This window comes from Cygnus atratus, chromosome 7 (assembly GCF_013377495.2).
Source record: "Cygnus atratus isolate AKBS03 ecotype Queensland, Australia chromosome 7, CAtr_DNAZoo_HiC_assembly, whole genome shotgun sequence".
Classification (NCBI taxonomy): Eukaryota; Metazoa; Chordata; class Aves; order Anseriformes; family Anatidae; genus Cygnus; species Cygnus atratus.
The window spans coordinates 696,702-723,527 of record NC_066368.1 but is presented as its reverse complement, the minus strand read 5'-3'; the positions used below and the strand labels follow the sequence as shown (position 1 = coordinate 723,527).

At 49.8% G+C, this 26,826-nt stretch overlaps 1 protein-coding gene across 3 annotated transcripts in view; it reads right to left on the bottom strand.

Moving 5' to 3' along the window:
- Nucleotides 1–26,826, bottom strand: part of STK32C (serine/threonine kinase 32C) — a 91,352-nt gene that overhangs the window by 24,632 nt on the left and 39,894 nt on the right. For 2 of the 3 annotated variants that reach the window (XM_035547889.2, XM_035547890.2), the window contains exon 2: nucleotides 17,390–17,445. The exons of the other annotated variant lie outside the window; for it this stretch is intronic. In XM_035547889.2, coding sequence (XP_035403782.1) covers nucleotides 17,390–17,445 — 56 coding nt within the window. The remainder of the gene's footprint in view (nucleotides 1–17,389; nucleotides 17,446–26,826) is intronic. 3 annotated transcript variants of the gene reach the window in all.

The window sequence follows — 26,826 nt, the reverse complement described above, 5'->3', positions numbered from 1 at the left end:
CTCTGGTCATAACTGGTGCGGGTGGGATGCTGGTGCTCGCAGACTGGGACACGCACAGCACCAGTAGGCACTCCTGCTGCACTCTGCTGTTTTTTGCAAGTACCTCCACATTTTTAGGCTCCTGGAAAGGGCACACCGGCTGGCACAGCAGCTCCGTATGGCCTTTGTGAGAGAGGTCTGTCCTGTGTGCTGGGCTGCACCCAGACGAGGGCATCTGGCCTCCAGAGCAAGCTGGTACCATAAGCAGCTTTTCAGCAATTATCAATTTCAGCCAGTTTGGACCACATTATAGCTACATCTCAAAGAACAACAGCAAATATTTTAATAACACAGTTCCCTCTTCAGATGCAAAGGTCAAAATCAGAACCCATTTACTCAGGTATAAAGGAAATTAAAAGGTATTAAGTTACAAACAATGGAAAACGCCTACAGTCCTCAGCAGACATGCTCTAAGCACAAGGTTAGCAGCTCAACACATCTGCTTTCACATCCTTACCTCAAGAGTTGATTTTATTTTTTATTCTGAACACCTCCCCATATTTTATACCTTAAGATATTTTTCATGGAGTCTTGCCGTTTCACTTTTTCCCTGCTGAAAGTTACGCTTTATCGCAAGATTGATGAAGGACTGGTTTGTGAGAACACCATAGATCATTAAAACCTCTTTAATTCAGCATGGCTGTTTGCTACAGCCAAGTTGTAACAGCAGCTGATAAAACTTTTATTCACAGCAAGCCTGCTGGTGTTTTCAGGTCATGTCAACACTTCCATTAAAAATCCCTTTCTCAGTAGCGTCTGATAGAGGTGAAAACCTCTTCCGACCTAAAATAAAAGTTGCCGTTCAAGATAACATCTCAGTGTGTCACGCCTCAGTAACTTTAGCTGTCTGGTCTTAAGAACGCGTTCATGCTCTTGTGTAAATCTGCAGAACTGTGAGTTCCACAGACCGGACTGATCTGTATCGTGCTCACTCCTCCGTGTTCGAGGGGCAGGAAAACACGTAGAACAGGGACAGTTGGGAGCGTGCTCAAACACATGCAAAGCTGCCATTGCAGGGTTTGTTTTGTTTTGTTTTGTTTTTTGCTTTGATTTTTTTTTTCAAAATGAACCTTATTTCTTATTTTTATTTCTTATTTCTATTTCTATCTTGCTGTTGACATAAATTGCATCTAAATGTTAACACAACCAACACACAACCCGCCCCCCCCCCCCGAAAAACTCATTACTGGTTCCTGTATCTAGCAAGGTGGGAGCTGAGTTCTTCTATCTGGTGTCTATCTTGGAATTTTTTCCAACTTTCCTGAAAGAGTTACTGAGGAGACAATGCAGAATGTTATCCACAAGCTCTGAATCCTGTGATTTAAAGCAATTTTGCATGGTTCAGATTAAACACTTCCTTTTCATGTCACGCTGAGAAAATAACATCTAGTCAGACATTAAGCAGATGTTTCTGTAATCGAGTTTTGGGTATGGGTGATTATTTGACTTGCAGCTCCAAAAAATACGTAGACTTCTATACCTCATCAGAGACATTAATCCAAATAAACAAGGAAAAACTAAGGATGTGACAGCATATAAACCAAAGAAATAAAAAAGGAAAAGAAGCACTGTCTTTTAGTTTTGTTTGCCTTTTTCCCTCACCCTCTCCCCTCGTGCACACTGGCTATATGGTTTCATTGCTTGACAGAAGTCATTGTCAGCTACCTCAAAATCCGACGTCTTTACTAAATGCTGCAACACCGAAGTAAGCAGACTGTTCCTTTGGTCATAGCCTCGAATACATGCCCTCCGTGTGGCACTGCCCGGACTTGCTGACCTCAGGGACACACGAGAGCAGATGCCTGTGAGTGTCTGAAAGCGGACCGGCATCTTGTTTTCCTCTGCTGCGAGGCCGGGAGGACAACCAGGGAGATGTGTTTTGAAGCTGCCACACTTCCAGGGAAGCCTGACAGGCACCTACATTTTTGTACAGCTTCAGTCATGCCCATCTCTCTGCTAGGATTTTCCGGTCTTAATATTATTCAAAGAACAGCAGTGAAAAGTCCCACCGACCTGCAGAACCCCCCGAGCACACTGTGACCCGTCTTCTTTCTGCCTTTTGGATGCACCCACCCTGGGCCCACCGCTTACTCCACATCAGCAGCAATCCCCGCATTTCTGTGAGCATCTGGACCCCAGTAGACAACTCCAGTTAACAAGTCTTTTCTGAATAAAATGTGGAAAATACATCTTCCTGAGGCTGACAAACAGTTTGAGTTAAGCCTTGTACTTGGAGTCATCTTTCATTACAGCCATAATTAGATTCTGTGATGTTCTCTACGCCGGTCAAAGAGGTAGACAAGATGATTTTTTTAGTTACATATTTGATAAAACCTGGGAGCAGACGGAAACCTAATTATTTCCAATGAAGAATGGAGGGCTTTATTTAATCTCTGAACATAAATTAATGTTGTAGCTATTCCAGATCCCAAGGCCAAAACAATCCCTGTGCTATCTGGAAAAACCTCATCGCTCATCTTGAAAAGCTGCTGCCAGGCAATGGCACTGAGAGCGGTGTGCCCTAACAGCTAGGTTGCTGTGCTGCTGCCACAACGTGCCTCCCAGGCACAAGTGTCTCCATTGCTGAAGTAAATAAATGCAGGTGTAACTTCGCAGCCAAGGAAGAAGGCAGTACTCGTGATCCACAATGCAAAACTTTCAGGAGGAATTTAATGAAACTTGCAGCCAGTTGCTTAACGTTCCACTGGCAGAAGCTTGCTTCATTGCACTGATGTGTTTATCACCAAATTCTCACGAAGAGATCTGCCCTGGTAGACATCTCATCTAGCGAAGGTCCCCTGTACCAAAAGACCTTGTTTTTCAGCGGCAGGCACAAGGGACTGCGAAGCAACCATAAGAGCTATCACAGTGCAGATGCTTGTACCTAAGACGCCAGCAAATTGTGAAGTGATTCCCAGCAGAAGGTGAGCAAAGCTCACTTCAGTTCATTAAAAACAGCTAATATGCCAAAGCTATAGGAAAACCTCTCAGATTTTGACACTGAGTGTTGGGTCTGCCAACTGGCAGCCAGCAATCAGAGTAAGCGTAAACAATTGCTACTTGACAGCAAACGCCTGCGTGTACATATTGTGCGCGCTGCATTGAGCACTAATTACTCCATCAGCTCCAGGTCTGAAGCCTGTAACTTGGCGGGATGGAAGTTTGGCCAGGTTATAGCTCCATCTGTTCATATTTCCTTTTCAATACTGCATTAAAATCCCCACTATCCTTCCCTTGGGAAAAAGGACAGTTCAGACCTAGACCTTGCAGGACGTGATCAAACATAGCTTTACTCTCCCTTTGTCCAACACTCAACACGAAGCCACCCTCAGAGAACATGCCCCGAACTACCGCGGTACAAGCAGCAAAAGTACCAGTGAGAAACCTCCACCTCAGAAGGGAGAGCATTAGTGATAACTTGTGGTTAAGACCACTGTCGACCCTTCTTTAGAAAAAACCAATGAAGTGCATGCGATGGCAGCTCCTCGAGGCGACGTCTCCTCCAGCTCCAGCACCCACCTCTGCACGTGCAGAAACTAAACACACAAAACATACCGAGTCCCTTGCTCACGACGAATCCGTTGCAATTCCTTCTAGCCACCAGCTCCTGTCACGGCGTGCTGGGGCGAGCCGTGTCTCCTGGGAGAGGAGGCTGCGGGGGCAGACGGGCACGTGGACTACCAACAGCCCAGGGGCTGCCTCCAGCCTGGATGGGGAACATGCTCCTAAGAAGCCAGGGCTGTACCTCACATGCCTTTCCGTCAAACCTACCCAACACCACTGAACAATATCGTATTACCAAAATGAAGAAATATGCTTTGAGCACTCAACAGCACAGAAGAGGATCTTCCTACTGCAGCTCTCCCATTAGGCACTGTGGGGCTTTTATGCTTCCGCTAATTAATCCTGCGGAGTTATTCACCATCCCTCAAGCGGCCCATCACCACAAACATCCCCACGCACAGCAGACAGCAGTTACTCAGCTGAGTAATCGCTGTGCCTTCAGCCAAGCACCCAGAAGAGCCAGCAGCTACCGCGTGCAGCCCTGCGTGACCAGCGCAGGGAGAACTCCGGCGCAGCAAGCGGTGCTCGCTGGGTTAGCGGCACGGGGCATGGCAAGGGGCACGGCAATGACGGAGCTCATCGCTCATCAGTTTTGCTATCCACATTTTATAAATGAACGTGTCTAGAACCTTTCAGCAGATTCATCTGGCATTGCATTTGGATATTTCTGTAACACTCTACTTTTTCTGAATGACCATGGAAAATGATGGTTTTTTCCATACGCTTGCCAACGAATGTGAATAAACCCTAATCCGTCACTTACTTGACAATGCTTCATACATAAATTATTTGCTGTCCTGTCTCACTGCCTGTGTGACATTAGGTCATTTCTGAAGTTGTTCGGTCCATCTTGTCTTTGGCACTGAAGATCGCTCTTACTAATATCAGTCTAAGCCGTTCCTAAAGTGCTGCTATAAATGATAATCTTTCTTCACTATTTTTTTCAGTGAGTTGTCCTGTCTTACATCTTATAGTATTTACTGCCCAATATGTACTTAAAATTATCAACTATGAGATGCTTCCTCTAACTAAAATACGCTTTGACACAAAAGGTTGCCAGATTAGGCATTTCACAACTATAAAAACATAGAATTTGCAATGTAAAGATTAAAATAATTTCCCATGTTTGTGCAGAGCACCTTGAAATCAGTGGCTCCTTTGTGGTTTCGTAGCTCTCCTCATTCAGTGCACAAACTGATTACATGATGGTGCAGTTATCTGTCTACCAGCTCCACTGCGCTGCTATTGCCCAGAACTTCTGCCACGCTACTGCATGCTGACATAGTCCATTTTCAACCTGTATATTGAATTCTTTGTAAAAAAAGGGTGAGCAGTTGTCTTAACTTACTTTTTTCTTCTAATATCAATATAATATCATATGTAATTTTTACATTCATTATACTGTAATATTTTATTATAATATATTTTTTAATCAAGCACAGCTGCACATATAAAGGCAGCCTACGGCTATGACCCCCTACTTTATAAAAAGAAAGTTGGTGTACATACACATTATTAGAATGATGGTTTATCGACAACCCTGACGACAGATCCTTCACCTGTTCCAACACAAACCTGACTTCTCAGAAAATGAGTACAGTATATTTTATGTGAATTGAGAGTATAACTCCGCTGGTATGTTGTGCGTAGGGTCTTTGACAATTTGAAGGTTGTGCGTGTAAAGTCTCTAATAGCACTTCAGAGCTGATACAACAGGCTGACACAACTTGGGGAAAGAGAAAATACTAGTCTGGTACCACAAGGACTGCATCTTAAGATAAATCCTTCCTTTCCAATTAGAGCTGCTATCTCTCTTTGAGGGACTGATCCATGTCGAAAAAACCTTCATGTTAATTAGGAGATAAGCGGCGAATTGGGAAGTAACCTTATTTCCAAGTATAGGCAAAATGACTAGAAGAGACAACACAATTTCCCAAAGGACTCAGCTTTTGGGAGAACACCTGAAGCATACTTATTTCAGACTCCACCTCGCTGGAAATGCTCTCCACCCCGGCCTCAGGAGTACGCACTCCAAGGAAAACAATGGGGGTCACATTGGCCCTAGAGAGAGAGGTACCAAAGGAGAGGGTGTGCAGTCTGCAGCGGGTGCTGTTCACTGTTTTCACTAATGACCTTGATAATGGCAAACAAGCAGCTGGGAGAGAGTGGGAGCGCTGCACACCAGGTAGGAATGCGGAACGGTCTTGGCCAACAGCAGGCAGGCCCTGAGAAGTGGCATGAACCCCCGGGGACCAGGGCTGGGTATGGCAACTGGGCATGAACAATCAGATACATTGCCCAAAAGAGAGCAAGAGGAGTGTCGTATGAAGAAAAACTGCTTGAAATGAGCTCGTTGGCTTAAAAAGGGTTGACTGAAGGAGACATAAATCCCCAAATACACCAAACGATGCTGCAAATCAGAAGAGAATAATTTATTTTTTATATCCAAGGTCAACAGCACAGGTAATAAATGGCAACACGGAAGATTCAGGTTACTTACTGAGAGAAAGTTTCTAAGGCTAGGCACAGTAAGATACTGAAACAGACTGCTGGGGGATCCTCAACAGCAATGCACAGCTTCCAGCACCAGATAGCGTTAGGAACAGTCTAGATACATAACTGCTACAATTGACACAGCGACCCTCCCTTGGAGTGGAAAAGGCTTTCAGATTTCTTGCAGCCCTGGTGTTACCCACATTCCATGGGAAACAAGGCACTTCCATCAGTCTGTCTGTCCTGACTGTCCAGTTTCTTCCTTCCCGAGTAACTTTTGAAGTAACCAACTTCAACCAAGACTGAAAGAAACTAAATGTCTTAACAAAAACGGATTTTTTGCAGGTTGTGTAAAAAATCAGGCAAAGAGAAACCAAAGCAATGCCTCCCCTGAGGAAAAAGCAAGCAAACAACCATTGCTGTCTTGTACTTGACAGCCCCTAACTGCCACGTTAGCAGCTGTACCACTGCAGAACGGTCATATCATACGCTGAGTTTTCCCAACTGCGTTATTAAGGGAAAGACAGATGGAGGGAAGCAGCACTCAAGAACTCAAACCTAACGGAAACCACATTCTACTTCTGCTGTTTACAAAGCCTTTATTTTATGGCCATTTTCTAAGAACCTCTTCAGTAGCGACAGGCTGAGCAGCCTGACCTTTCTGTTTTCCTGTTTTTTTGTTTCCCTGTTTCCCCAATGCTGAAAGCATTAAAGCATTAGCAGAAAGATACAACAACAGAGACAAAAAAAAAAAAAAAAAAAAAAAAAAAGAGCAGGTACCTAGGTACCTAAATGACAGAATAGAATACAGGAATACAGCTCCGGCATGAGAATTAGTCATTTCTGTCTCTCCTTCCCCCAAATCCATCCATCTTGAGGGGAGAATTAAATGAGAAACGGAGTACAGTGCACAACAGTTTGGACACGTTAGGAAAAAGGTTTTCCACTGCTGAAGAGCAGTGTGGTGCCCAGGATGCCGGGTGTGCTCCAGAACAGCTTTCCACGTGCACAACCAAGCCCCTCGCTTGTGCTACACGCAAGGGACCCAGCGAGCTCACCCCCGCAGCACCCGTCCCTGAGCTGCGACGGAGCGAAGCTTTCTGTGCCTGGGCAAGCATTTGAGAAGTGCACTGCGCTTGGCTGAATTAATTCATTATCAGAAAGCATCCAGACAAACACTGAGCTTCTGAGCAACTGGGGAGAGCAGCGCCCACCTGTCACTGGCAAAACATTACCCTTTGTGCAACGCATGAGTTGCTGGTTTCCTGAAACGCTTCCTCACGAAGCAGGTATTCTGAGGGCACTTTTTTTTTTTAAGGAAACTTTCTCCAGGCACTGGGAGAATGAAAACCCTTTGGAAAATATCCAGTATGGTGTACTTTGGCAATTCCAGATATTTTCTGACCACACTTTGCAGGCATCAGATGTGACGGTGTCCACACACTGTGCCGGCGAACGAACAGCAACGCTGCACTGATGGAAAGGACTGGGTGGCACGCTCGGACACGAGGGGCATGCTTTGTATGAACCACTGCCTAGGAAAAGTGTGTCGGAAACACTCACCTGTATTTACACCAAAGGACTCCAGGATCCCCCTGTTTTGTAAGGAATGTGGTCAGACATAATGGCTTTGAGCCCCATAAATAACCAGGGCTGAGGCTACCCGGGCTAGATGAATGTGGCAAATTGTATAGCTTTTATAACAGAATTAGGTAGTGAGACTGTACAGCTCATCTGCTTCCCAGGGAATAAGAGGTATAAATAAAGACTGCCTGGAAAAACACAGACCATTTACAAGAGTTGATCTTACGCCAGCACCATATCCTGCCACTTTTAAAGGACACATACAGACACAGGAGACCTGGCACATTACACAACTTAAAACATAGCATGTAGCTCAAATCTATAATTTTGGTGCTTCCTCCCGTTGGGGCCAATGACCCACAAAAGGAAGGCAGCCTCTAACAAATATCATCTATGTTTATGATCATTAATAAAATCACAATTACTGTTGTTGGCTTGTGGGCAGCTCCTGTATTCACCACTGTACAAACAGAAGAATGGAGCCGTACCCAGTGCAGCTTCTCTGGATTTATGTCGGTACAATTGCTATGAGGAACAGATCTGCTTCTAAGCAGTGCACAGACACTTGCATAGGAAGTCAAGAATTTCAGGCTTCTTTGAATGCTGATCCAATCCACAAGAACAAATACATCACGAGGAGACAAGGAGCAAGTCTCATTCTACAAACATCATTGAATCACGGTGCTGCCTAGAATAACAAAGAGGGCACACCCCATAATCCTCTGGGTAAATCCGGAAAATATTTACTCTAATAAACTCATATAGAAGTGCTTAGGGAATATTTGCTGTATCATGCTAACACGTTCCAAATTTCATAAGAACAGAGGACATTGTTACTTATCATTTATGACATTAAGTGGTTCGTAATTGGATTGTCCAACCACCAGCATGAACAGAACACTCAAAACTCATAAACTGCAGCTTCTAAGGACTTGCAGATGATTTGGACGTCCAATTTAGCTTAAATTTAATTGTTGCCAAATCCTGCATCTGATGCTGAAATATCCCATGCTCTTGGTTCAATTAACTAGCTTGTGGGGGTGTGCTGTATGATTGCTTGTCAGAACAAAAAGAAAGATCCAAATGCTAGCCATATTTAAGCCACTGAGAGATTTATAATTAACATTAGGAAAGCAGGGCACATTTTTTTTATTTAAAAACAAGACGTTTTAATGTTGGCCATGTTAGATCAGCAGTCTGCACGTTGGCTGCGCAGCTGGCACAGAGAGCTGTCAAAGGCACCGTCAAAGAAGAGGCACGGCCTCTTTGCAAAGACTACAGATGAACACAGCCAAGCCGGAGTTTCCCTTACAAGCAATGCTGGAAGAACACGACCTCCAGCTTTTTCACTTCTGCATCTGCTGCCATCACTGCAATGGGTGCTACAGCATCTCCTCCTCCCCTCAAGGCTCTCTGTCTCCCTACCCTGTAATTAGGCTGGCCCTTCTGAACACGAGTATTAATGTTTCATTCAAAGACATCTGACATCCAGCAGACGTAAATCCACAGAAAGGTCTTTTTAATCCAAGTCTAGGAATGAGACTGCATTTGTGGCTTAGATGGGGCCAGGGGGGCAGGAGATACTGTGAGAATTTAATATTGAGAACAGTCACGAGTAAGAGCAAGGAAGAATTCAAGCAGGAAACAGCTATTTGTCCTTGGTGCATACACTGAAAAATCTGTGACAAATACTTTCAGCTGAGACAAGCCACACAAGCATTCACTGTATCGATGGGCAGAAGCAGTCTCGTGGTTCACCTCGGGACGCTGCTCCTTCGCCCAGGCCCAGGGGATCCATCCCCTGCAGCGGTTCTGGGAGCGCGCTCCCGGCAGAGCCACCCACGTGCCGGAGACACGGCCGATGGCAGCTGCTGCAGGGCCCGCCTGTTTGTCCGAACAACGAAAGCAGCGCTATCTTCAGACCCGGGACACACAGCATGGCTTTCGTCTGGCAGGAGACCACAAACGAGAGCTAATGGTTCACCCAAGTCCAGGCAGAGATAACGATGTGAAAGAAAACCAGGCCAGGAATACGGCAGAATGATGTCCTAAAGGGTCCAGCCTGTGGTCCTAAATTGTCAGGGCGCTAACTTGGACATGACGATGTAAACGTGCAAATACAATAATCAAAGATACATTTGCCATAGCCACACGTAATCGGAAAAAACACCTGTTTTTAAAGGGCACGTGAGAACGTGCCAGATGTTCCCATCCACAAGAGCTTCACTGCTCCTCTAATTTTGGGCAGCTGGACACAACTGTGGGACTCTTACAAGGGATTTTGCAGAGGAAAGAGAAAATGCCCCTAAGAAAGCTTGGCTTTGTGCCTCCAGCTCACAGGACTGAGCTGCACCCTCTTGGGAGTTGTTTCTTTTGCCTGCACTGTAACGGCACTGCATCATTTTACTCTTTATAGCAAACAAGAACTTCACAGTCTGTACACAAACATGTCATGTGGAAGATGTATTATGGATTTGCTGTCTAGGCTTCCTCCCACTAACGACCTTTTGGAAACTGCTGTAGGAAAGCATTACATATGCCTACCACTGCGTGACTTTAGGACTGAGAAGGCACTGAGGAAACGTACAGGGCCCGGTGAAGCCTTGGGCCGCCTCAAACGAACAGCAGCGGGCCCGTACAGCGGCAGCGCCGTGCGGCCGCAGCGAGCTGCGTGGCTGCGCCTGGCCTTGTGCCTCTGCCGGCCGGCGGCACGTTCGCGTTGGGTGGGAAGGCCGCGGGCAGGCCCTGCGGCCCAGCCAGGCTCCGAGCCGTACGGCCCCCTTGCCATGGGCATGGCGACGTTTGGGCCCGCTCCGCTCAGGCGCCGCGTGGGAGCTGCGGGTACTTAGGGCTGCCTCCACAGCACCACAGTCTGCCCCAGGGACAGCGGTGGCACCTTCCTGACCCACCGCGGCTTCCAACTCGATCAACTTCACAGCTCCCTGCGGTGGAGCTGCCGGCATCGCTGCCCTGGGTGCGGACCTCCACAGGGAAGGCCCAGACAAAAGACAGATATAGAGGAATAAAGGAGCTGTTCCCACTTACGTCTCCATTTATACTCCTCTCGGGGTGACAACTTTCCTTTCCTTTTCATTTAATGCTTGGCTTTTGGAAAACCAAAAGCTTTACATAAAATTACATACAATTAAAGACATTTTATATTTCATGTTTCCATTTCGTTTTGTACAGTTTGTAGGTGGTAGGGGATAGAAAACCACTGGAAAAAAAAAACAAAACACAACTTGTTTGGATGCCAGGGAAAGGCACTAGTTACATGCCTGGGGCCAACAAAATCAAAGAGTAGGAGCGAGGCAGGGATGCCAGAAACGCAGGACGGGACCATTCGGTACCCTTCTCTCTACCCTTTTCAATCACTTCCTGCCATTACACTTGCTAGTGACGGTTTATCACACCGCCAACGTCCGACATACAAATAGTGCTGGCGTACCGACCCCCCGAGGTGTCGCCGCTGGGGCTGTGACAGCCCCGACGTGTGCTCCCCGCGGCGGCACCCAGCCCCAGAGCGCTGTGTGCAGCTGCTCTGCCCGCTGCCGGCTGGCTGCCAGCCCCGACGGGGTGCCCGGGGACATCGCCACCGCCCCGCCGGCCGGAGCCGCTCCTCCTTGCAGCCCAGGACTCAGGTTTTCCCATAGAGGAGCTCCGCTGCCAACTGCATTACAGTGCAGGCGCATGCCGCAAGGGATTGAGTCTGCTGCCTTTACACGAGGCTTCATGAATTAAACATTTGTGTCTGGTTCGCTAAGAAGATGAGGATATGTGATTTTTTTCATATTTACTCCTACTGACTTTTAGAACTGTTGGCCAGTTTCAGCCAAATTTCACAGAAGGGTGGATGTCTAGAAGGTATAAAAGTTCCTCTCGGCTTTGCAAAAAACAATGAGACGACGCAAAAGACAGACCCAGGAGGGAAAGGCTCCATCGTTAATTAAACTGTATGATTAAACACCAAGGAGTTCTCATCAATTCATCACACCAAGTTCACTGGTCTGTTTTAATTCAGACAGGCTTTATTCTGGCAATGGACACTAGAACCTATCCAGTGCTGGTGCACTTTCATGAGAAACGACAAGAGAAGGTGACAAAACTTCAGGAGAGGGGTGAGCAGGCGCTTTCCCCAACAGCTCTGCAAGCCCAACGTGGAGCACGTCTATCAAGTGCTGGGGAGTGAGCAGAGTGAAAACATCCTATGGTTTATCTTGTAGTCAGTAAAGAGGATAGGCTAGCTCAGATCAAAATTTTATTCTTGGTTGTATACATGACCTGTGGTGTGTTTGCCAGCTACCGGAGCCCAAAGAACACCATGAAGGTGCTGTCTGCATCTGCCCTTCATCGCCTAGGAAGGGAAGTGTAAGGAGGAAGGTATGTGAGCACGAACGTGCACTTGTGAATAAGTACAGTGCAAATACTGCCCCAGGAAAGCCAACCTTAGCCCATCAAGAGGCTTAATCAAAATATGCAGGGCACTTCCCCGAGACAAGATGGAAAGAATCAGTGGACAAACTGGAGTGAGCTCAGGGTTGGACGCTGTTTGAGAACAAACGTCACATTCAAATGCCACGAGTTACAACTGGCATCCCGTTTTCCTCCAGTCTTCCACCACGCAGGAAACAGCAGGTTTCAGGACTCAGGAGGACAGCGGCATCCAAGCGGTAAGCCAAGAAGCTGCATGAGAAAGGAGTGCACAGAGTGAAGTTACCCTGCTCAGGAGCCAGCCCCCGGGAGCCGCCAGGCAGCGCCGCAGCAGGTTTCGGGAGGCGGCTGTTTCCACCCTCTCCTCTCCAACGCTGCTTTGCCAGCCCACAGCCTCCCAGCTGCCGGCGGCAGCATGGGTCCCACCTCCGTCCCACCTCCACCCCACGCCGACGTGACTCATCCGCCAGGAATGCCGGGGGCTGAAATAAACCCCAGGCAGTTTCAGATGCAAGGATTAATAAGGGCCTGGGTATATAATGATAACAAAAGCGTGTAGCTTTTTTTATAAATCACTACCTTAAGAAGGCTGATCCTTCAGAAACCCCAAATATGTCCTCGGCGCGGTGTGCACTATCGTGTCCCAGACCTCGTTTCAGATGAAAATGTTCACTTTGTTCACAACCACGTAGCAGAAAAAGCTGCCGAATAATTTCACTCCTGCTGCTCTCGCAACTTGAGATGCTAATGGCAAGGTATTGCTGGACACATCGGACCAGTTCAGGACGGGCCCTGAACTGTTCTGGTTCTTCCGTGGCTGCGGAGACCCTCCGCACTGCCCCAGGCCTCGGGAGGCCCCTCGCCTGACTGTCCCCAGCCGGCTGGCCCTGCTGCCCAGGGCACCTCCTCTTGTGTGCCCTCCAGGGACACGTCCCTCTGCTGGGAGGTGTGGGGCGAGCTGCGGGGCTGACACCTCGCAGCAACACGTGGCCTGAAACCACCCGCAGCACGGATGTAACCTCGGCCTCGCACCTGCTCCAGCACGGGCAGAGAGATAAAAGGGAAAAAAAATATCCGTGGTGGTTTAATGTCAGAGGATTATGTTTCTAGCCTTTCTTTTGGGGGAAGAACATTCAACATTTATAAAACTGGGAAAAAAAGGAGAAAGGATAAAGCTTGTGTTGATATCAAAGAGGCACTCGGTTGAGAATAGACTTTAGGGGAATTTTATCTATCATGTATCTACTGGATGGGCATCTATGACCTTTAGAAAATGGATTAAAGCTTTACAATACCCAGCTTCAGGCTGTGTGAATTATTAAAGCAACACAGTCACGAAGTTAAAGCACTTCTGCAAAGCAAACGTTAAGAGCAAGCTTTGGTTGGAAAGGTCGCTCCCCGCCGCCCTCCCGGGGCCGGCACAAGGTGTGTGGGGCAGGCGGCTCCTGGCCACCGCCGCGCGGCCCCAGCCGAGGAGCATGGCGGTGGGAACGCCTCACGCTGCGCTGTGACGAGAGATACGACCGCCTTCGTCGGACAAACCGGTGCCAGAATTTAACTTCTCATCTTTGCAGGTTACCGGTTTTCGCGAGCCTTCGTTAATATACTGACCAGGTCAAATGCAATTGGAAAGCAAAGCTGAAGCCAGCCACAGGGCCGAACACTGCAGCACATGGGGCGAGGGCCCTCGGGAGAGAGCCCGTGCCCACAGCCCGGGGGGTGACCCGGGAGCGGGGCACGCCGGCTGGGACAATGTTCGTTCGTTTGCTGCTGCTCTTCCTGCCAGCTTGGATTCACCCCCCCATTCCCAACAGCAGACATGAATTCGAGCCGAGGAACTTAGGATATGCTTTTATTTCTTCACAGCAGTAAAGTGAAAATAACGAATTCCCCATAACCCCGGTTCTTTAATCCTCAGCAAAAATAAAAAAGGCGGTAGCTGATTAGGAGCACATATGGAAACTCAGATAAAAGGAAAACCCTGGGGAGAACAACCTGCCTTTCTGCCTCCTGGCTTGAACTGAAAAAGCCTGAACCCAGGAAAGGTCAGCTTTTAAAAGGGAGATGTCAAGATACCTACAAAGCAACTAATGCCTTCTGAGACTTCCAAGTTTACCGGCGTCTCTCATGAAGCCCACCAAAACTCGGAGCGAGTTTCCCATCAACAGAGTGGATCAAAACTTGCATCAGATTCTGAAAGCCCCTTCCTGGCTGCTGCTCCTCGGGTCACAGCCCAGTTAAAACTGGAGCAACTTCTGCTGCCTGAGAAAGAAGTCTGTGCTACAAGAGAAACATAACACTCCTATTAAAATACTGTAAACCAAATCATATTATCTCTAATACATATGGGAATATTGTAAATTTCCTAATTTGAGTAAGGAACTGAGCACAACCTTTATTTGATTAACAGTACCTTAAACACGGTTAAACTTAACTCTAGCATACAAAAATCAGCCAGTTTTTGCAGCCATCCCAGAGATGAAGTTCAGGGACTCTCCGGTCTCTTCAAAGGCAATTTCTGGGTTCCCTTTTGCTCCATTTTGTCCAGTGCCTGTACCAAGGACCATGCAGTCTGTTCTGAGAGGTGCACAAAATGAGAGTGGAAACAAAAATCTGGAAAAGCAAATGCACTGCCCAGAGCTACCCAGACGCAGGGTGCTGCTGACCAGGTGCCTTCACTACTAGATCGCAGGGCTTCACAAATTTCACAGGTCCCACATGAGCACACCAAGGGTTCACACTCTCAGTTTGAGACGGATGGGACGTTGGCTCCTAAAAACCTTCCTGGATGTGAGCACACAGTGCCTAAACCAACCAAAGCAGCTAAATCACTCATATATTTCAAGTTAACAGTTTTCAGGTAGGTAGTTCCACATTTTCCATAATTAAATGCAAGTTTTAAATGATTTTGTAAATGCAAAAAGTTTTTCCCAATATCAAAGGAAATTTAGCATATTGACATAATTATCCAGAAGGATGACAGATGAATCATTTCAGCATTTTGTTGAAACTGTATATACAGTTCTGATGGCTGACAGACTGCTACACGCTAGACTTAGTCTTTCTTCAACCTAAACAGAAGTGGAAGCAGCCGTGAGGAGTAGCTCTCCAAAGCCAAAAAGGTCCTGCCCTGACACAAGAATAATTTTTCTCCTTTTTTCATTCCGAGTAGAAGTAATTTTCCAGCACACAGTGCTGCTGCTCACCAGAATCAATCTCTTTTCTCTGGAAAGTTTACATCTGGAAGGATGAGTCTCCTCATATGACCTCGAATAAATGTTAGCCGCTATTTTTTAGTAAGGTTTTGATTTAGGTTTTTGGTCTTTGACAATAAGCAGAAGTCATAAGACTCAGATTTCCTGTTCTTGCCAGAAGCATCTGGAGAGACCTTCCCCTGCTGCTTGCCTTACCTTTATATTGTTATCCTAAGGAAGGACCTGTGCTTGTATCTAATCATTCTTCATCATCTAACATAACCTCAGAAATCTGATGTAGCTCTGCTTTCAGCTTTTGCCTCTTCTTGCTCAAGAGACAGGAGTGCAATTGTGGGTGACTGTTTAAAACCCACCCTCTCCCTGCCTTACGCTGTAGTTGGCATAACATTTTCATTAGCCCTCATCCTGTGGGAATTCACAATGAAGCCAGGCAGGGATCTGTGTGGGCAGACTGCGCCCCGAGCGTGCCAGAACGATGCAGTAGATACCTCAGTTAACTCAGGCTGCAAGGAAACATCTTCATGAGCAAGTCGTGCTAACGACAGTGCTACTGCTAACAGTGCCCATTCTCCCAGCTCTAAGAACTGGACTGTACCTCATCAAGACCATGGCTGGGAACGTACATCTGTTGTTTCTCAAGACATGCTACTGACACATCTAAAGTATTTTAAAATACCAGCAATTGGTAAAATGTCATCTCTTCTGGCAAAACAGGTCCCACAGATATCCTGAGACATTTCTGCTTTTGCAAATACTCCAGGCACCTGGGCCTGGGGCACGGGGGGCTAGAGCTGCATCGAATGCAGGGGGCCGTGCTGCATGCGCCTAGGCTGGTGGGACGCTGCCTCGCTGGAGCTGCCAGGAGCAGAGTGAAGGAGTGCAGGGCAGCGCAGCTCACCTCCTGGGCCGGGTCCGGGCTTCCTTACCCACGCTGAGCGAGCTGCTGATCAAAGCAGGATGGGCAGAAACCAGCCAAGACGACCAGACCAGAAAGAAGTGAGGGGATACAGCTTTCTGCTGACCGACCAACTCGTGTTCAGCTTATCTTAGCAGTGTATGGAGACATGAAGGTGCTGGCACCATCCTCTAAACGAGTTTGTGCTATTTTACATGTTTAATATTCCACACATTTTGCCCAACCAAAGGTGCATTTCCCTGCCCCAACCTAACACAATCCTGGTACAAAGCCCCACGCTGTGTAACTGCATGAGAAGATTGTAACAAACCAAACTCAGCAATTTTCATGAATCCTGACCAGGGCTGTTGCTCCAAGGCTCCTGTCCATCGGATGCAGGTCTCTTGGTTAAACAGAGGAACACGGCTACCGCTGGGACGTGGTAAAACACAGGTGACAAAATAACTGTGAAACTGTAGGAATGCAACAAAGTCTCGTGCATGCATACATGCACACTGAGCTTTCGGCTCACAGTGCAAATAAAAGGTATAAAATGCTGTGACAAAATCAGCAAATACAGGGACAGAGAGTCAGTGAAAAAGGGAATGAAGAAGGAATATAAACTAGCAAATCAAACAATAGTTGATTTTCAGAGCCATCCAGCTTTTTGATCATCATCTCCCACCTTCTCCCACATACTTGGCAGAAAAACCTTATTAAAGATAAGCAACAAAAACTCTTAAGCAGAACTCATTTCTGAGTGGGAAAACTGCCCGAGGCTTCAGAGAACCTTCCCGACCACACCGTGTCAGCTCCATCCATCTCCCAGAACAGCTTCCAGCTCCTTCCCGACCAGCTGTCACCGCTCGCTACCAACAAGCCCCCTCAGGAACAGAAAACATAATGAATACTTGCCACAAAATGATCACAATTGTGCTCATAATCTAAAATGCAGCTGTTTCACCAAGATGCCAAGAACTAAAGCAATGCCTTATGGCAACAAAGTATTCTCCTGAATGCCTTTCTCCTGTGTTTACTTAGCAGCCATCACCCCACAATAAAAATAATTAACTTCAGCGACATTACTGTTTCAATAAACGGTAAGTACTTAACAGCAGACACCTGATAAAACGTACAGGGGAACTTGGGACTGAGCGTACAAGCCTACCTTGCCAAAGCTTCCCTTCCCAATCGCCCGGAGAATCTGGAAGTGGTCAAAGTTCACTACAAGACAAAGAAAAAACAATTTAAATTTGTAAATGCTTTACTACAAAGATCGCGTATTTAAAAAGGCAAGGAGATACGCAAAGAGCATTGGTCAAGCTTCACTAGAAATCACCGCCTCCTGTGGAAGATGCAGGACACCAGTCACTTTTCTTTCAGTGGTCTTTTCTTTTACCTGCTTGAAGTTGCTACCAAACACGTTTGCTAACCAGGCGGTTTAGCACCAGTTAAACACGGCCCTAACCTGCGTTGATACTGGAGGGGTCCCGCGGGAACACCCCGAGCGAGGGAGTCCCGGTGACAAGGACACCGCCGCGCCCCACGCCCCCGGCCGGGCAGCTCCTGCTCGCCACGTCCCACGGCTCAGTACCGCTTGTGCACACGCAGCAGACAGTCGGTGCGTTGTTTGTGCCTTCCGAAGGACAACATTTACAGGATGGGGACTGGCTTCCGCTCTCTGCATGTGCAAACCCACCCGTACCAGATCTGGGATTTGCTCCAGAGCCACGGCGAGGAGTAACGACGGGAAGGACAGCGCAGATGCAACACCTCAGCTACTGCCTTCATCAGCAACCGCTGCAAACAAAATCATTTCTACCAACCTGCTGCTATGATCTAAAAGTGGTCTTAAATAAAAAAAATAATGTCTATTTCTACCAATAACGAGACAATCCCCACTACCATATAATCGGAGTGCCTCGTGGATAAACAAATAAAGAAGCACTGTCACAGAAGCAGAGGCAGCAGGCACAGCATCGGTCCCGCTGCACAATGGCCACCTTACACCCGGCTCCTTAACGTCCCCAGGGCTCAGTGGCAGCCAGCAGGGCTGCAGACGAAGCCCAGGACACGCACCCTGCACGACAGCCGGCCCCACGTCCCCTGGGCGGCCAGACGTGCCGCAGGGGCTCAGCCCCACGCCCCCGGGCACCCAGACATGCCGCAGGGGCTCGGCCGTGGGCTGGGCTGCGCCTGCACCTCTGCACCCGTGAACCGCCAGCGCGCCCGCCGTCAGACCCCGGCCTTGCAACGGACCCTCGGGACTTCCTTCCTCCCCAGAAAGCCCTGAAAGTTGGACCAAGAGCAACGCTTGTTACGGGCCTGGGGATTTCCAGCATGAATGATACGTGAGATGGGCAGGAGAGTGCTCCGACCCACGTGTGACTGACAGCAGAGACAGAAATCACACAGGAAGAGTGGGAGCAAAGAATTCACTATAAATACCCCGAGTCCCACTCCCATAGCTTAAATAAACGCACGCCCGTCATCTCTGAGGATGAATCAAAAGCCCACACATGCCCGTGGAGTTCCTATTATCCTTTTGCGCTAGGCTTATCTCCAAAATATTGTTATTGTCACTCTTGTGGGACATTTTCTGCAGAAGAACTCAGAAAACTTTGCCAAATGGAACTGAGAACAGTCTGGCCCGGCTCCTGCCACGTGTCTCCCACGCGCCGGGCCCGCTCCCCCAGGGCGCTGAGGGCTGAGGCCCGGCCCCCTCCGGGCGCTGCAGCGGCGACTCCGCCAAATGCCGGGGGGCTGCTGCCGCCCCCCTCCCGGCAGCCTCCCGGGACACCAGGCACGGGGTGTCCTCCCCTCACCACCCCCCGTCCCCGAGAGCCAGCAGCCTTTGTAGCAGGGCCAGGCGGCCACGGGACCTGGGCAAGGACGCGGGTAAGGCCGGGAGCCAGCGGGCAGCTTGTGGGACGGGAGCTCCCTGGTGGGGGCAGAGCCCACCCCTGGAGGAGCAGTCCGGAGCCACGCGCAGCACCCTGCTGAGGGCTTCCCACCACGCCAGGGACAGAACTGTACCGAGCAATGCACAGCCCACGGCTACAGCTCGGTAGTAAACACTTCAGCTGAAACCCAGGGCTCCAGCACACAGTGCTGAAGCATTCTGGGCAACGGATCCAGTGCTTTTCCAGATGCACGCAAATCCATTAATTGAACTTTGGTCACTAGGAAATATTCGAAGAGGAAACATGATTACAGTGAGTGTGTTTAAAGCACAGTAAGCCATTCGCAATTAAACTGTGCGCCAGCGCTCATGATCTGTGAACCCCTTCAGGAGGACAGTTTTCGACAACTCTTCATTACAATGTTTGGAATATTGTGTAGAAAAGCATCGCCACTTAGAAAACAAACCCCAAGCTGTCATTCTCACGTATCCATGACTACAACTGATAGAGAAAGCATGCTCCAGTCAGCAGTCAAGACACAAATCCAGATAGGAATATTTACCAGGCCCTTGAACCTCTCAGCAGACATCGCTTTTGATAAATTAAATACACCAGTCTGCTGATTTGAAGTACGGACGATGTCAGATGAACCTGACTTTTTTCCAGTGTCATTATTTTCTTCAGGAATTATTAACTCCAATAAGTAAAAAGCAAACCTCAGCATTTGAGTAGAAAAGCACAGTAGCAGCGTGTTGCTTTTTGTGCGCGGTATTTCTAAAAAAGACAACGTATCACTGCAGCATTTCCGATCATCCCTGAAGCAGAAATCCCGAGCCCGCCTGGAACAATTATGTGTGCTCCAGACTCCTCTTTCTGTGAGCTGGCGGAAGGCTGTCGCGCACCAGCAGCGGAAGAGCTGATTATTCGGGGGTGACTTGTACGAGCCTGAGTCACGGACGCCAGGGAGGGATTTCGTGACACACGCTCCCCGCAGCAGGAGCTGACAGCTGCCGCCTCTGCACGGGACCACGCTCCCCCTCTGCGCTGCCTTCGGCGCGGCACGGCTCGACGGGCACGGTCCGTGGGCACAGCACTGGGCCTGGCTCGAGGCTGGGCCGCAGGGACCTGCGGGAGGGACCTGCAAACCGCTCCGCAGCCGACCATGGCAGCGGCGTGCGGCACGGCGGTGGCACCGCCACCCAACGCCGTCTGCCGTGCTCAGCTCCCCAGCGGGAATTTCGATAGCAACTCGTGGGGAAACTGAGCTAAATATTCCTATTGACTTCCCTAACAGCTCGTTAGCAGCGTAGCACCTTCTCAGTAAAGTGCTGGACGTAACATGTCGGTATTTACCACCAGAGAGACATGCCTCTTCCTGACGTCAAGCACTGAAGCGTGAACCACAAAGATAAATACCGTGACCCGGAGTTGCCTAGCGCAGCCTCGCTTTGTGCTCAGCCCCCGGACCACGAGGAAAGCAGGACAGCAGGGCTTTACGTGCCTGTTGGACCTCCCCGAGCCTCACGCAGCCCCGTCCAGCCCCCTTCACAAGAGAGGGCCAGGTGCTGCGCTGACATCTCTGCAATTAAGATTTCATTGTAATCACTGCACGTACTGAGTTATAAAGCAGACTGGATCCGCTCCTCCTATTTGCCAGGGAAATAAAGAGAACAACTTTTTATACAGAAGGATGAGCATGCCTCAATATGACACGGATGAGTTTTTAGTCTTTACTATCTTAAAACTAGGAATGTTTTCAAGATTTTTGCCGTTCGTTCTGTATTTATTTACAAAATATCAAAGTATGACAAGACAAAAGTACAGCAAATCTTCAGATACTCAGTGGACACCAAGTGAAGGTCCAGTATCAGGACCTGGTATTAACAGTAGGAAAACAATGAGTGTGGTTAGTAAACCTGATATCCTGCATCCTCAAATCTGAGGAAAACAGAAAGTTTGATATCACATTTTAAGGACCAAGACAACCTTTCGCTATTTATCTGCATGTTTTTCAGCTTCACCGATAAAAATAGTGAGGTCTCAGCTCCAAGAATGACTCTATGGGGCTAAAGACAAAAAAATCCCTTTTGATTTTTTTAACAACAAATTTGTAGCACAATTACGGCACAATCAACTCTCTCTATTAATGCATTTCTATATGCTGGCATAATTAATAGCATATGTCTACCTATTACATTACTGCAGCCTAGCTCGGGAAGAAAACACCACAGTAATTGATGTAGAAACACTCGTATGCGGCCACGCTAACCACAAGTTTGCTGCCAAAAAACGCCCGGAGTTTCAGCTCAAAGGAAGCAGAGTTAGATAGACTTAAAAGCAATCACACACATCGACTTCAGCCAGAAAGGAAGGGCCCTTCCGCAAAGCCAGGAGGCAGCGGACGGACCCCGAGAGCAGTCAGCCCGCAGGGAACCGGGCGCAGCGGGCACCGCAGGGGGGAGAGATGGGCACGGAACCGAAGGAACCGGCGCAGGATCCACAGACATCGGGTCAGGAATAGGTTTGAGAGCAAGGGGCAGGGCTTGAACAAGGACAGTGGGCAGACTAGGGAAGTAGCACAGAGACCATGTAAGCATAGACGTCACTGCAACGGAAACCCACAGGAAGTTTCAAAGGCAGCAGTGAGCCTGCTAAAATCCACGGGAGAGAAGCAGGACAGCAGAGGGGCAGGAAGGGCTCAACACAGAAAGCTTCCGAGTTGGAGGACGAATCTGAATGAATTGGAAAGATCAGAAAAAATACAAGTGAGGATCAAAATTAGAGGCGAAGTAAAAGCAACCTGGGAAAAAAAAAAGGTATTTGATGAAGAGAGGGGAGCAAAGACCAGTGGGGAACGATACCAGCAATCCTCCCCACGTCTGAAGCCCTTCTGCTCCACTCCTCCAGAGCCCTTGCAGCGGTCTAAAGCGCGGCATCGGTTCTCTAGCAGGAAGGCTCCACGCGGCACAAGAAATCACTGCTTTCCTTTGTGCGCTGGAAAGGCACAGGCAACACGTTTGGCCTCCAACATGTAAGGCTGATCTGTTTTACCTATTCATATCTACAGAGAAGATTACATGGGTGAGAAAAATGGAAATACAGAATAACGTGACTGACAGGGAACTCAAGTGAGCATTAACTACCCAGGAACTCAGGGAATGCTGGTAGATAATGAACGAAATTAAAGGTATAATACAAGCCCGGTGCTATAAATGAACCCCTTTAGAAAATAAGGATTCAAACATACTATTAGGAAGCAACTCTGAAGTCATGTAAAAACAGTCAGTTATTGTATGATGAAAATGAATCTCTGACTCTGCAAGGAATCGAATACACCACACAAAGCAACTGCAAAGTCATTTTAGGGAGACTGCGTTATTGATGTTGGGTACGAGAACGTTTGCATTGGCCACAACCCATTCCTAATTAGCGCAAAACGACTGTTTACATTGGCCAGGATGCCTTCCAAATGAGTGCCAGTGTGTTACGTTCATCTGCCTCTTCATCAGCAAGCTCAGGAGGCATGAGCGATCGCCATGAGCAGTCCGGCACCTTGTCTGCTGCGAACTGCACGCTTTACAAGCCCCGTTTCTGCCAGAAGAACTGCGTTACGTGGTAATAGCAACCCAGAGGGGAGAACTGGCTATTCATTAACCGCCCAGCCGAGCTCTCTGTCGGTGCAGATTAGCAAGCACTAAATGAGCTCACGGCGGTCTTGGCCACAAGCGCAGGAGACGAGCACGTGCTTTCTCTCCACATGCTGAGGGGCGAACGAGGCGGCCGCAGGTTGCGCAGTGATCCCAGCAGTTCTCCTCGATTCGCCCCCTGCAGCTCGGGGGGAGGCCCGTGGTGCTCACCAGCCTCCTCCGGCCCGCCCAGACCAAAGTAGTGACCTAACACCCTGAGGCCAAGGCCAAAGACATTTTGTTTCTCAGTGCTCTGATGTGTCCAGCAAGTATTTTTAGAAGGGTACTGCCCCGCAGCAAAACTGCCTCTGATCTTGGTAAATGGCCCGTTTTACGTTGGTACCGCTTGCTAAACAGCTTCCAAGCAAGCCTGTCCGCAGGTGGTGCTCCCCCAAAGGGAAAACGGGATTTGCCCCTCACCCCTGCAGGCACGGCACAACGACGGCTGCAGGCAGAGCACCGGGGCCGGGCTGCCCGCGGACGAGGCAGGGCGGCAGGGAGCAACCCGCGCAGGGCTGCGCTCACGCCGGGGGGCTCTGGGCTTGCCCTGCACCCGCTGGGCTGCCGCTTCCAGAGCCGAGCCCTCGGGGGCCTTCCCCTCGCCCTCCCCTAGGGATCTGCTCTGCAGCACGAGGAGGCTGTGCGCAGAGGAAACCACCGAGTTACGGCAGAGGCAGCTCCTCCAGGTCGACAGAGTGCTCAGGTGAGGACGCGATGGTTTGTGAACGGTGCTTGGGTGCGTTTCTAGGGCTCGTACCTATAGCATTATTTTCTCTGTTGGACATTGCTGTAGGCATGCATTTGTCTCTGTGTTACATACACTATTTCAAGTCCACGTATGGGGCTCTTATTCCTATGGAAGATGACAGTTAAAGCGAAGCCGATGCCAATCGTTCGCCCTGGAACAGAAGGGCGCTGCTCCCCAGCAGTGCCGCGTCCTACCACGAGAGCTGGTCCCATGCTGCCGCACGTGGCCCTACCAGGAGCCACCAAGGCGAGACAGCAGCATCCTGCCCAGTGCTGCAGCACACGAGGCAGGCAGCGAGCCGCCTCCGTGCAGCCGGAGCTGCCTCAGCTCGTGGCGGGACAGCCGCACCACTTTGTGCCCCTGGGCGCAGGGGCAGGGGGCAGGAGGTGCTGTGCATGAGGAGCTGCGCACAAGGTGCTGTGCATCAGGAGCCCCCTGCCCTGCCGTGGGGGTGAAGGCACTGCCCAGAGGGTGCTGGTGTGCTGCCCGGGAGTGGGAAGGGTCGCGGAAAGAAGCGGCAGAGCTCCTGGCAGCCTCCCTCCAGGCACAGCCCCGCGGCTGCACTCCACCACGGACACAAGTTGAGCCACCCTCACAAACCACCCCGGGCAGGCTCCTGGGCGGCAGCACCGTGTTATGTGCGTGAAGGAGAGCTTCTCGTGCAGCTGGAATGAAACCTCGCTGGGAAACTGTCAAACTCTGCCAGTGCACCGAGTCTAAAGCAGAGCGGAGCTGCAGCCGTTCGACCACGGTACTGTCGTATCTGGGCTGAAAGGCCTGCTAATTAGAGCCCTGTGAGGTATGACAGGAACACACCGTTTTTATTCCAGCTCCTTGGATGTGTCATTGTAGCAAACCTGAAATCTGTTTCCTGGGGCAGATGCACGTTTCAGAAGCTAATGCTGAAGTACAGGCTTGGATGCACAAGGACTGGAGGAGAACGCTGATGTGGCAGAGAAAACAGCTCTCTGCCTTCACGGCAGCAACTCTGGGAGGTAAAAAATTGTTTCGAGGAGTTTTTACCATATATTTTGCACTTTAACTGTGCTTCGTATCTGAGAATGTGAGCTTAAGACACCAGAAAAAAACAAAGAGACAGGGACAGGAGAAGCAAGGTATTGTCTGCTCCTGCACCGAAGCAGGTGCACCGTGCCGCAGCACCGCTCCCCCGCCACCTCCAGCACCGCTGAGCCCCGCGGGCAGCAGGCAGGGAGCTGCCGTGGAGGAAGGTGCCGGCAGCCAGGGCATTGCCCCAAAGCTCGGGGCAAGAGCCAGGGGCCTTTACCCACACAGGCAGGGGCTGAACGGGCACAGCAGAAGGCCCCAGGCTGATTTCCCGTGCTGAATTATTTAAGCTTACTCTAAAGCGCCTGCGATCACAGAATCACCACGTGGTTTGGGTCGGCAGGCACCTTACAGCCCACCCGGCCCCCCCCTGCCATGGGCAGGACCCCTGCCCCAGCCCAGGCTGCCCAAAGCCCCCCAGCCTGGCCTTGGGCACTGCCAGGGATGGGGCACCCACAGCTCCTCGGGGCAGCCTGGGCAGGGCCTCGCCGCCCTCAGGGGGAAGAATTTCTTCCCAACATCTAATCTACACCTACCCTCTTTCAGCTTCAAGTCAGTACCCCCTGCCCTGGCACTGCACGATCACACAGGTGCCAGTGCCTCGCGCGGGTGATCTCCTTCCCGCCTGTGACTTTTCTCCCGGCTCCCCTCCACGAGCACTGAGACCCGCAGAGACGAGCTGCGGGCGTGCTCTGCTCCGAGGCACCTGCCGGCAGGGCTGCGTGCCCGGGAAGGGAACACGGGTGGTGAAACGGGAGGAACAGGAGGAGGAGAGCAGCGGAGGACCGGGAGGAGGAGGGCAGCAGGCGCGGCTGAGCTGCGGCTCTGGCACGCTCCTTCCCGCACAGGCTCTGTCAGCTCAGGCGCCCGGCTGGAGTTACGGGATAATCACCGCTTCTCGCTCCACGGCACCAGTAATTATTTTTCTTCATCTCTCCCCGCTCTCTCTCCCAGAATAGAACAAGAGCATCAGGAAGGTTATTTGAGCCATTTAATTCTGGGACGGTTCCATTGTAATTACCAAGTCGGGTTATTCCAGCCGTGTGGGGGAAAAAAGAAGGAACAGAATGTCCCCTCCCGGTCACCCCCCGCTCCCTGCGGCACAGCTCCTCCTCCGTATGTGCTGGCAGCAAGAGCCCACCGCCGGCCCTGCCTCCTAAACCCAGGCTGCCCCCCTGGGTGGGCTCTGAGATGCCAACCAGAGGGAAAACCCACTCGTTCGGCAGAAGTAAAGGGTGCAATACTGCTCGGTTTTAGTGCGGATCAGAGCAGGATCCCACCTTTAGAACAGCGCGGCAACCACCGTGCCTGTATGCAGCGAGCGATGGCCTTTATAATTTCAACATAAAAGCTTGCAGAAAAGGCTTCTAGAAAAACATGCAGAAACACGTGCCTGGAAGAAGTGACCAGATAACGGACGGAAAGACTCCTCACTACTCACCCTCCTGCTTTCTTCCGTGCAGCTGTCGATCGGAGTTGGAATTCATCACTTAAGATCAACAGGGGGCACGGGGGACCTGAGACACTTCACAGCCGACATTCCCACATTACACCCGCATCGACGCACCTGGACTGAGCCTGCAGACACCACCCCCGGGCCGCCGCGGCCCCCAGCCGTGCCAGGGCAGAAGGGGCGCTACGCAGCACAGCCGGGGGGCCCAGGTGCACACGAGGCAGCGGCACCCGCCGGAGCCCAGCCCCGGGCCCTGGGGACACGCTGCTGCCGCCAGCACCAGCCCTGCCGTGCCTCCTGGCCCCTGCACGCTGCCGCCGGGAGGGCCCTCGCCAGGGCAGAGCTCGTTCAGCCCTCTGGCTTTAACGCAGGCTAAAGGGGCTTTTTTTTCCCCGTCTTCTCTAGTTCAGTGCCAAACAACCAGTTTCTTATAGGACCAATTGGTGAGCACCTGGGGAGAACTGTCATTGAAAGGCACCAAAACATTCCTTCCTTGAAGGCATGGCACCTTACGCTGGATGACAAATCTAACTAAATTCCAAATTCAACTGCGGTCTTTAACCTAGCCGGCAGATCGGATGTGATCTCCAGCTTACGAAATTTCACTTCAAGTAACTAACACTGATTTTGCAAAAAAGACTGTTGTTATAGCATGTTTACAGTAATATAACATTAGCAATAAACATCCGCTAAATGTTACTTAGTGTTTCTGCAACACATGCTACGAATGACAAACGGCTGACTTCAGGT